Here is an 11500-nt window from a genome sequence, read left to right as displayed (position 1 = left end):
AATGGTGGGCGACGTAAGGGCTGCGCTTTTGCTTCCTGGTGTTGATAGTCCTTGGTTTAGGCTTCCAAATGATGCTTTCAGATTTCATTTTGCTGCTGTGTGTGGTGAAAGCTGAGCTGCAAGTTTCTTCTCGTGCTCTTGGTTGTCTTTTGAAAGAGATAGTCAAAGTTTGACTGTTAGTCAACCACACTCAGTCACACTGTCAATTACCACTCAGTTTCACATCGCTAAACTTTCACTTGAGGTGTTTGCTTTGTGGATCCTCCAATGAAGACTATGTGAAGACAACAAAGACAAAGAGGAGAGCCAAATATTAAGTGAAGAAGACCCTAGCGAAGAGACTTTGGGATTACCAACATGAGAGCTTTTGACCTTGACTAGAAGTTTTCAGTATATTGACTCTTCTTGAGAAATAGAACTCAGTTATGGAACTCATGGGTGTCATTGTACTTTGCATTTATGGAGATGACTTAATGGTCTATGCAATATATCTTATAATGGATACTCTTCATAGATTCTCTGCCTTGGCTTTGCCTAAAATGCATGTAATGGTGAAAGGTTATGTGCTTCACTTGAGTAGTGATTTGATGAGCATAGATCTGAAGATCAAGGAAGACATTATGTGCCTCATTGGTGATATACTAGCTATACTAGCTAGTGATTCTTTTATGGAGATACGTTCTTGGATGCATGACAAGAAGATTATGAAGGACAATACATCAGAAGGTCTGGTGATCAAAGGACATGCTGAAGATATGATGATGATCAAGTTTGATACTCCAGGTTCTCTTGAAAAGGACAAGAGAGGCATCCCCAAAGGATACCTTTCAACTTCAATAAATTAATGAAGACATTCCACATTAGGTTTAGGGTGTGTGTGTGGTCAATAATGGTTCTCTGCCATGGATAGTCCATCCTTAAATGATTGTTAGTCCTTTGTTTGAGGTTTTACCTTGTTAGACCCATGGGGATTTCCATACATAGTCATTGTCCAATCCTTCAGCTGTAAACCAAGAGTCCTAGGAGTGAGTCATAGGTTGGGCTAGCCACATGATGGTGGGCAAGCCATGGAGCATCCCATGTACAACTGTTGAGGGATGAGGTCCTCAATTTGTGGGAGGGAATAAAGGACAAATTCATGTAATGGAGTGTACCAAGGGGTACAAGGTTTGTGTGAGTTTGTGTGTCACCACATGGTGGTTAGTATGACCAAGTTAGGTGGTAGAAGGTTCTAGTAAGTGTGATTGAGAGATACTGGGAGAAATTTGTGGATCTAAATGCTCTATTGAGCTCCCATGTGATGTCATACATGGAGTGTAACCAATGCCTATATATTGGCCATCTCTCATATGAATAAACACGCTTTTTTTTCATCTTGTGTCCACACCATATTTCCACTGATGCTCCAACAGCAGTTCCTAGATAATTTCCGTTGCTCTCCAAGTCATGAACCTTCTTCTCCAGAACTGCAAGGTGAAGTCTCAGCTCCCGAATTTCCTGCCTTAGATAGTAGATCTGTTCCTGTGATTCCGTTGTGCTCACGAGCTTCCTGGGTTTCATGGGATTAGCTGCAATTGTGGAGTAGAGAAACCTACTGGTTGGAGAGGCTGGGAGGGGGGATTTTGAAGTGGAAGCTGGCTGTCCCATGCTGGCCATTTCTGAGATACCCCCCTGGCTGAACTAACCCCCGAGCTTGGGCTGGGGGTTCAGCCCAGCTCAGGGCTGAGAAAAGAGTGGGGAAGGAAGCTGATGCTGCTGAGCTCACACCTTGAAGGGTTGTGGGAACGATGAGTTGTTTGAGCTAACCTGAGCGAGAGCACAAGAGCCTGAGTGATGGCCTGAACAAACCTAATGAGCAGCGGCTGAAGCAAGCCTAGCTTGAACGATGGCCTGGGCGATGCGTTCAAGCCTGGGCGATGAGTTGAATGAAATTGCACTGATGGCTGAGAGAAGCTACTAGCGCAGGGCTCAGGGCTGAGATGGGGTGAGAGAGAGAGAGAGAGACAGAGACAGAGAGAAGGGGGGGCATCCTTAAAGTGGACCGGATAAAGAAGATTTGAAGAGAAAAAGGCTGAAGAGAGAGACATCACTCTCTTCATTTTTCTCCACCCTACTCATCACAAAATGCTGCCAAATGAACACACCCTCTCAAGTTAGTTTGCTGCCAAATGAACACACCCTCTCAAGTTAGTTCAACCATGAAAAAGAATCAAAACATTGGATTTTTTCATTAAAATGACTTTTCTCTAGGATGAATAATGTCTAATGTGACAGGGCTCATCCTCCTATTCTCATGCCAGAGGGTCTCACTCTTTGCAAGGTTCTCTTTTGGACGGGTGCCATTCATCCCTTTCTTCCCAAGTATGTTGGTCTCTGTCTTTGTGGGCTTCCCTTCTTAGCCGGTCTCAATCCTTTCCTCCATGGATCTGTTGCTCTTAGTCTTTGCGATTTTCGTTGAGATGGCAGAAAGGAGGAGCAAATGTCGTTCTAGAGCCCATCCCAGTCAAAGTAAATCTAATCTGGTGTGGTTAGGTTGCCATTTGTGTGTAGTTCTTTAAAGGATTGGATATTCCATTTTATCTTGTAAATTGATTTTTCTCTAAGATGAAGGATGTATGATGTGGCTGAACTTGTCCTCCTACGTCCCTTTCTTCCAAGGGAAACCAACAAACTTCAATCCTGGGCATCTCTGGCTTTCCATGCCAGATTGTGTCTCACTCTCTGCAAGCTTCCCTTGACACACTGTCTCATTCCTCCTCTTCCTCCCAAGGTCCTTGGAAGCTTCTCTTCTCAACCGGTCCCAATATTTTTCTTCATGGACTGGTTGCTAAGTTTCCACTTCCAAGCACTCAGTTTCTCATCTAATCTGGCTGGAATCCTGCTCTCAGTGTAGCTGCACCATGTTGTTGAACAAACCCTAAGTTTATCGGGATTGTAATTGCATTGTGCACTGCACCCTGGCCATCATCATTCTTGGCATATGAGGCATCCAAAGGAATCTTTGGGAGAGCTAACAGTAAAGGATCTTGATGTTCTTACAAGAACACTCCATTTATTCTGTGGCATGTCGTGTTGATAAATATCCCAAAACATGCGGGACAATTCTAACTCCTTGACAGTGACTGAAAGATCTGACGATGAAGTGTGGAGAGAGGCTGCCTGGCTTCCACCTCTAGCCTCCTCCCTACTTGCTCTCCTTCATTGAAACTTTGATACTGATGTAAACATGCATGCAACCCATCTTCTTAATCTCATACATACACGGGCTGATTTGCTGAGTTAGAAGCATAATGACTTTGCTTAGATGAAAGAAGGGCGGGCTCATGTGCCAACGAGTGCCTCAAGGAGTACGCGTGAATCATGATGGTCATCCCAGACATGTTTTTTCCTTTTCACCGTCTTCAATAAATGGAGCCCACAGTCAAGGCAAGCATCTTACTCCATGGCATATACCTTGCCTATGGAGTGTCTCCTATCCCCACCACGACTCTATGCACCAGTCCGCCAACTTCAGCCAATCCCTCCCCTGGATTCTCCCACGCCTGAGTATTAACTGTCATTACCTCAATCCCATCAAAATCTCAAGTGGGTCAGCATCTGCATATATGTTTGCCATCAAGACATATGCTGCAGGGAGATTTTCATCTAATTTAATCAAATTTTCAAAGGCATGCCATCCCACCTTTACATTCTTCCACTTTTGACAAGCACCCAAAATGGTCAACCATACAACAACATTGGGATGGAAAGGCATATTTTCAACTATTGCCACTGCCTCATCCAGTTGCCCCGCACGGCCCAGGAGATCAACCATGCAAGCTACGTGCTCAATGATCGGGACAATGCCACACTCTTTGTTCATACAGTGAAAGTACTTCTGGCCCTTGTCCACAAGACCGGCATGACTGCATACAGTAAGAACACTAAGAAAGGTGACTTTGTCGGGCTGTATGCCTTCCTGCCTCATTCTCTCAAACAAATGAAACACAAGCTCAGTCTCCCCCTGGTGGGCATACCCAGCAACCAACGCATTCCAGGGCACAACATCCCTTGTAAGCAATCCATCAAACACCTGTTGGGCATCAACCATGCTCCCACATTTACCATAAATGTCAATAAGACTGTTCATTACGATTGAATTAGTTGCAAAATCATCCCTGCTAATTTGTGAATGTAGTTTTTTTGCAGTTCCAAGAGCAGCTGTGTTGCCACATGCTCTCAGGATGGCAACAAAGGTAAAGCTGTTTGGTACTAGACCTTGCTCTTGCATTTGTGAATAAAGTCTGAAAGCCGCCTCAATTTCTTCTTGCTTAGCATACCCCTGGATCATTGCATTCCAGGACACCAAATCACGATGATGCAATCCATGAAAGACACGCCTAGCATCCTGCAGGCTCCCACACTTCGCATACATATCCACCAACGTGGTTGCCACAAATACGTCTGATTCACACCCGCTCTTTAGTATTTTTGAGTGGATGGCTCTACCTTTCTCCAGGCACATTGTTTTCTCAGATTTCTCATCCAGTTCATTTCCCTCCTCCAGTGCTGCCAGGCTACTGCAAGCCTTCAATGCACCAACAAAGGTTCGTTCACACAGTTGAACACCTTCATCTTGCATCCATGCATAAAGCTCCAAAGCCCGTGCACCCTCTTCCTGCTGGGCATACGCCAAAATCATGGCATTGCAGGCAACCGCATCAGGACAAGATAATTTGTAAAAGACACGCTGTGCATCCTCTAGGCACCCACATTTAGCGTACATATCGACTAAGGTGTTTCTCACAAACACATGTGACTCAAAGCCACTCCTTATTACTTTAAAGTGGATAGCTCTACCTTTCTCTGGGCACCCTGAGTTATGAAAATTTCCCTCAGCTCGCTTCCCCTCTTCTAGTGCTGCCAGGAAACTGCAAGCTTTTAATGCACCAACAAAGGTCAGGTGATCTGGTTGAGCCCCTTCGTGGTGCATCTGTGTATAGAAGGACAAAGCCAGGTCACCTTCTTCCTGTTGAGCATAACCTAGGATCATAGCATTCCATGAAACCACATCATGATGAGGCAATTCATGAAAGACAGATTGTGCATCCTCCAGGCTCCCACATTTTGCATACATATCCACCAAGGTGGTTCCCACGAAGACATCTGACTCAAACCCAGCCTTTACTACATGGAAGTGAATGGCTCTACCTTTCTCTAATGATCCTGTTTTTGTGCATTTCATGTTAACTTGGTTTCCCTCTTCCAGAACTGCCAGGCTACTGCAAGCCTTCATTGCACCAACAAAGGTTTGGTCATCTGGTTGGATACCTTCTTGACACATCCGTGCGAATGAGTCCAAAGCTAAATCACCCTCTTCTTGTTTGACATATCCCAGGACCATAGCATTCCAGGAAACCACATCATGACGATGCAATTTCTCGAACACGCGCTGTGCATCTTCCAGGCTCCTGCATTTCATGTACATATCCACCAAGGTGTTTCCCACAAATAAATCTGACTCGAAGCCACTCTTAATAACTTTTGAGTGGATGGTTCTACCTTTCTCCAGGCATCTTGTTTTCTCAAACATCCCAGCAACTTGCTTCCCCTCTTCCATTGCTGCTAGGCTCATGCAAGCCTTTAGTGCACCAACAAATGTTAGTTCAGACAGTTGGACACCTGCCTTACACATTTTCCCATACAAGTCCAAAGCCAGCACACCCTCTTCCTGCTTGGCGTATCCCAGGATCATAGCATTCCATGAAACGACATCACAATAAGGGAATTCATCAAAGACACACCGTGCATCCTCCAGGCTCCCACATTTTGCATACATGTCCACCAAAGTAGTTGACACAAATACATCTGACTCGATTTCCAATCTTACTACTTGGGAGTGGATGGCTCTACCTTTCTCCAAACATCCCTTTTTGTCAAGTTTTGTGCCACCTTGCTTCCCCTCCTCCAGTGCTGCCAGGCTACTGCAAGCCTTCAATGCTCCAACAAAGGTTCGTTCACAAGGTTGGATGCCTTCCTGGTGCATTTGTGCATATGACTCCAAAGCTCGTGCACCCTCTTCCTGCTGCAAATAACCCAGGATCATGGCATTCCAAGAAACCACATCGCGATAAGGCAAATGATCAAAGACACACAGGGCATCCTCTAGGCTCCCACTTTTTGAGTACATATCAATTAAGATATTTCCCACAAACACATCCAACTCGAAACAGGTTTTTACTACCTGTGAGTGGATGGCTCTGCCTATATGCAGGCATCCTGCTTTTGCAAATTTCTCATCAAATTGCTTCCCATCTTCGAGTGCTGCCAGGGTACTGCAAGCCTTCAATGCCCCAATAAAGGTCCGATCATCAGGTTGGACACCTTCCTTGCACATTTGCACATACAAGTCCAAAGCCAGGAGACAGTCTTCCTGCTTGGTATACCCCTGGATCATGGCATTCCAGGAGACCACATCACGATGAGGCAATTCATCAAAGACATGCTGCGCATCCCCCAATCTCCCAGATTTTGTGTACATATCCACCAATGTGTTTCCCACAAATATATCTGACTCAAAGCCCCGCTTAACTATTTGGTCGTGGATGGCTCTACCTTTCTTCAGGCATTCTACCTTTGAAAAGTCCCTATCAACTTCATTCCCGCCTTCCAATGCTGCCGGGCTACTGCAAGCCTTCAATATGCCCACAAAGGTCCGCTCATCTGGCTGGAAACCTTCTTGACACATCTGTTCATATGAGTCCAAAGCTAGTTTGCCACCCTCCTGATTGGCACACCCCAGGATTATGGCATTCCAAGAAACCACATCACGCTGAGGCAATTTATCAAAGACACGCCATGCATCCTCCTGGCTTCCACATTTCAAGTACATATCCACCAATGTAGTCGCCACAAATAGATCTGAAACATAATCATTCTTTACTACTTGGGCATGGATGGCTCTACCTTTATCCAGCCATCCACTTTTCATGAACTTCTGATCAAATTGCTTCCCCTCGTCCAGTGCCGCCAGGCTACTGCAAGACTTCAATGCGACAATGAAGGTTCGGTCGTTCGGTTGGACAGCTTCCTGGAACATCCGTGCATATAATTCCAAAGCATGTGCACCCTCTTCTCGCTGTGCATAACCAAGGATCATGGCATTCCAAGAAACTACATTTCGATAAGGCAATTCCTCAAAGACACGCTGTGCATCCCTTAAGCTCCCACACTTAGCATACATATCCACCGAGGTGGTTCCCACGTAAACATCTGATTCAAAACCACACTTTATTGCTTGGGAGTGTATGGCTCTACCTTTCTCTAAGCATCCTAGCTTTACATATTTCCCATCAATTTGTTTCTCTCCTTCTATTGCTACCATGCTACTACAAGCCTTCAACGCGGCAACAAAGGTTCGGTCACTCGGTCGAATGCTCATCCGTGCATACAATTCCAAAGCCCGTTCACCCTCGTCCTGATTGGCATAGCCCAGGATCATGATGTTCCATGAGACGACAGTCCGGTTTGGCATATTGTCAAATACATGGCGAGCATCCACCATGTTCCCGCGCTTGACATACATTTGCATCAAATTGTTTATATCGGATACTGGAAGCTCATTTAAATGTTCTACCCCATGGGCATATATTTCTTCAACTTGATTCAACTGAGGCAGCCTGTTATGGACTGAATTTCCAGCTCTGACGGCACCAAACGATTGGCGGCAGAGAGGCAGCCTCAGCTGTGGGCCCATAACCAAGCACAGAGCAGCCGAAATTTAATATTGTACATCTCCCATCCCGCATCTCCTCAGGAAGTCCTAATCTAGTAAGCATTACGACTTAGGGTCTTAGCACATGAGTGAAAGGATGGGAAAGCAAGCGGTAGTGACAAAAACGATTATTCCATGCCGTCATCTACCCAGAGGACTGTCTCTGTGCTGATGGACAACGGATCCGACTCACGTGCTAACAAGTCAGCTGTTGAGGGTTCAAGTCGGACCAGAAACTCGTTTCCGAAACATGGAGGGCTCAAAACGGCTGAGCTCCCCTCCACCTTCATGGACGGTAACTCTGATTACTTGCTTTCTTTCTACGTTGCTCAATTTGAGCTTGTAAGGCTCGAACCGTTGCTCAGCCACCTTTTCTCGCATGTTTCATAAGATGAATGATATTCACTGGTTGTAATAATGAATGGCATGCGTGAAGGAAAGGGGATCGTGTTGAATTTCTTTGAAAGAGTCGATTCCCGCGTACGCCCTGGCTGGCGTGGACAAGCTTCGTATGGCAGTCGTCCCTGCGAAGGGCCTACGCCTGCAAAAGCGGTAGAAGGGATCCCGGTATGGCCTACGCGCGATTTCTCGAAACTGTGTTCAGGTCCTATTGATAGTCTTGCGCATTGGATAAAACAAAAAGAAGCAGTCAACAGTTTCTCAGGTGTTGCAACCTGCAGTGTAATTAGAGGGATTGAAAGATGGATGAGTGCAGCCAAAGAAGCTATGCTATGGTGTGGAGGGAGAGGCAAAACCTTGCTTCGCGAGGACGGAAAAGGCAGGAGGAAGCAGCGTGGTGGCGACGAGGACCTGTGGAGCTCAGCTGCAGCCATCGCTCAACTTTCCAGGAATCAATTTCGAAACTGTCGTTGGAAACGAAATCCACCGTCGTCTTCGTACAAATTAACACAAATTGCCCACCTTAACCGCTCATTCACACAAATTGACCACTAGTATACAAATGAAATACGGCTCCTTTTAATCCAACACATCTCTTAGATGCCCATCCCAACACATACTTAGTGTGCCAATCCTAGCACATACTGCATCAACTCATCTCGCATTTGAAACGCTTCTCCATGCAATCAATCAAAGGATCCTTCGTATCCAACTCTTGGAGCTTGATTGCACTCCTCATCAAAATCTAGAGTCAAGTTGTGCAAGATCTTTGGCAACCAAGGCACATCTACATTCTTGATTCGGCACATTAACACCTTCCAAGTGTTCTTCAACCATCCAAAAGCATGCTCCACCATAATGCATGTTAATGAAAGGAGAAAATTAAACTATGCACACTATCCATCTCCATGCAAGTAGTCTCACCTAAACAGTATCATCAACCACGGTAGCAAAGGGACTATCATACGTGCTAGCTACCATTGTCATATGCTGATCACCAACAATGTACTCTCTAAAACGCCGTCACCAATTATGTGCTCTCTAAAACAGTGCCTTCAAATGGTGAGGGGAGCATCACTCAAACACTCTCCCGCTTGGCACTGCCTAAAGAACACGCTATTTCAAAGGACTCTCTTATCTTGTTGCACCCTAGCCACCCTAAGAAGATGTCCATGAACCTGCAAACTTTAGCTTTCACTTGCAAATGTGCATGCAAATGACCTTCCAAACCTGCAAGCTTCCAAACGAGCTTACAGACTTGCATGCAACACAACAAACTTGCACGCTTCCAAGCAAATGAATACATCAAAGAAGGCTTGAACAAATGAAGAGAGAGGGAGATGTGGCATGGAATCACAAGTCAAAGGAGTAGTTACCTTGAGGATCGAAGATGAGGCCTCATGGTTTGAGGCTAATGAATAGCAAGACTCACACCAAGCCTCGATGAAGGCAACAACGATCGAAGAGGAGGTCTCAAAACATGTAGGAAAACAAGGTTGAACAGTGACCCTTATCTTTGTAGCCATGAAGGGAAGGTGGGAATCGTGGGAAGAAGCGCCATAAATGAGGCTTCAGAAGGAGAATCATAGCCTTAACTCAAACCAAGAACTGGTCAGGTGGAGAGTCCGAAACTCCGTCTCCACCATGCCAGGCATTTGCCATAGGTTGGCACCGAAGGCACACACAGGAACATTGCAGGGGTGGCAAAAAGAAGCAAATTTGCCTCTTTTACCACACAAAACAACCACCTCTAAGGTCTATGTCATCATTGGTTTGAGTGTGTCATTGTTAATTTGAATCTATGTCATTGTTGGTTTGAGTCTGTGTTGGTTACTCCAGTGTAGACTAGGGAATGGTCGCACCAATATATGAATTTTATTCCATGTTTTTTTTTTGGTTTCGCAAGTAGCTTGAGAGTTGATCCTTTTTTGATTTTACATAAATTGGTGGAGTCGTGACATGCAAGGGTTGATGTGTTGTAATGTATGTTGAAGTCTCCCAGGATGTACGTTGGAGTCATCAGTGGGAATTTTAGTAGAATTGTTTGTCACATTTGAATTAGGATTTTCATTTTTTTCCTTCGTGACTTGTACACATTGAGTATTGCTAGCTGTTGAGATTTGGGGAGTCAAATGTGGAGAGTAAGCATTTACATCCTTGCTAGAAGGAGTAAGTTTCTTTCATAAACTGGCATTGTTGCTTGTATAAGTGGCAATCTCTAGCCCTGATCTTGCGAGATGTTGTAGAATACTAGAAGTAATGATTTCTTGGAGACAAAGTACTATTATGACAAGAATGTTGTCACTACTATGAAACATGTCGATTGGTGTGTGCATTGTTGCAATGCAAAGTCCACTTGGTCCACTTGCCATGGGAATTTGGACTTCTCGATCCTATTTAGAACTTCAATGAAGAATCCATTATTTTGGTGCATGGGTTTTTTGAGCTCAGAGTAACACACATGGTCCTCCAAAAAGAAGGTAGCATTGTCAAGGATGTAGGCCATTCTAAGAAAATCCATGAGTCTTTTGTAGAGTCACCATAGAGGAGAACATCCACATCTCCAAAAGCCTCTAAGTTTTTCTTTGGTAATGGATGATCAATGATGCCTTGTCAAAGACCACTAGCTCTAAGTGTAGTATAGATAGTGCTTGAGGTTTGTCTATTGAGAGGCTTGTGTTATTGGATATCATGAGGGGGAAATGGAGGACTAAGTGTACAGTTGTGGCTCCAATGTTATAGGTTGATTTTCCAATGTATGCTAGTAGGAGTGCCCTAGGCAAGTCTATGTCTAAAGTTTGTGCGAGTAATGTCAAAAGTAGCACCTAAACTAAAAGCAATAAGGTGAAACTTTTTCCCATTCCTACATTGCCAAACAAGAAGAAGTGCAAATGCTAGTTTGTTATCCATGCATGTTTTTAGCATAATGTCCTTCAAGATAATACGGTGCTCTAAGTTTAGTCTTTGAAGCAAGGTGTAGTACTTTGCGTTGGGCATGCAGTTGTATGTAAGCTACTAAGGATGATGGAATTGATTTGCTTTGGTTCGCAAGTCCATTTCCCTCCCAAGATTCAATGCATCAATTCTATTTTTTGTTTTGAATTAGTGGATGATGTGGAAGCATTGACACGTGTGCTTCTTGATGCAATTGGAGGAGAAATAAGCTTGTTGAAGTGTGTTCTATTGGTCACTATTATGTCCTCTTCATGCTTGTAAATGTCATGCCAAAGTCATCATTGAGAAGTGCTCTTTAGAAATGAAAGACAAAAAAAGGAAGCAAAGCTCTATGTAATGTTTCCCAGGGTCTTTAGACTTGTTGTAGTTTTGAAGTGTATAATCTTCACGTGC

At 44.5% G+C, this 11500-nt stretch overlaps 1 protein-coding gene across 1 annotated transcript; it reads right to left on the bottom strand.

The window, feature by feature from the left end:
- Positions 1–2225: 2225 nt before the first annotated feature.
- On the bottom strand, positions 2226–8611 carry LOC147901504 (pentatricopeptide repeat-containing protein At4g39530-like). Its single transcript, XM_087375244.1, has one exon. The coding sequence runs from the start codon at positions 7733–7735 to the stop codon at positions 3560–3562; it is 4176 nt and encodes a 1391-aa protein (XP_087231370.1). The 5' UTR covers positions 7736–8611; the 3' UTR covers positions 2226–3559.
- Between the last annotated feature and the right edge of the window lie 2889 nt (positions 8612–11500).

The sequence above is a fragment of the Dipteris shenzhenensis genome, chromosome 5 (genome assembly GCF_047967505.1).
Source record: "Dipteris shenzhenensis isolate YYH24624 ecotype China chromosome 5, Dip_SZ_1.0, whole genome shotgun sequence".
NCBI lineage: Eukaryota > Viridiplantae > Streptophyta > Polypodiopsida > Gleicheniales > Dipteridaceae > Dipteris > Dipteris shenzhenensis.
This window is presented reverse-complemented; position numbering and strand designations above follow the sequence as displayed.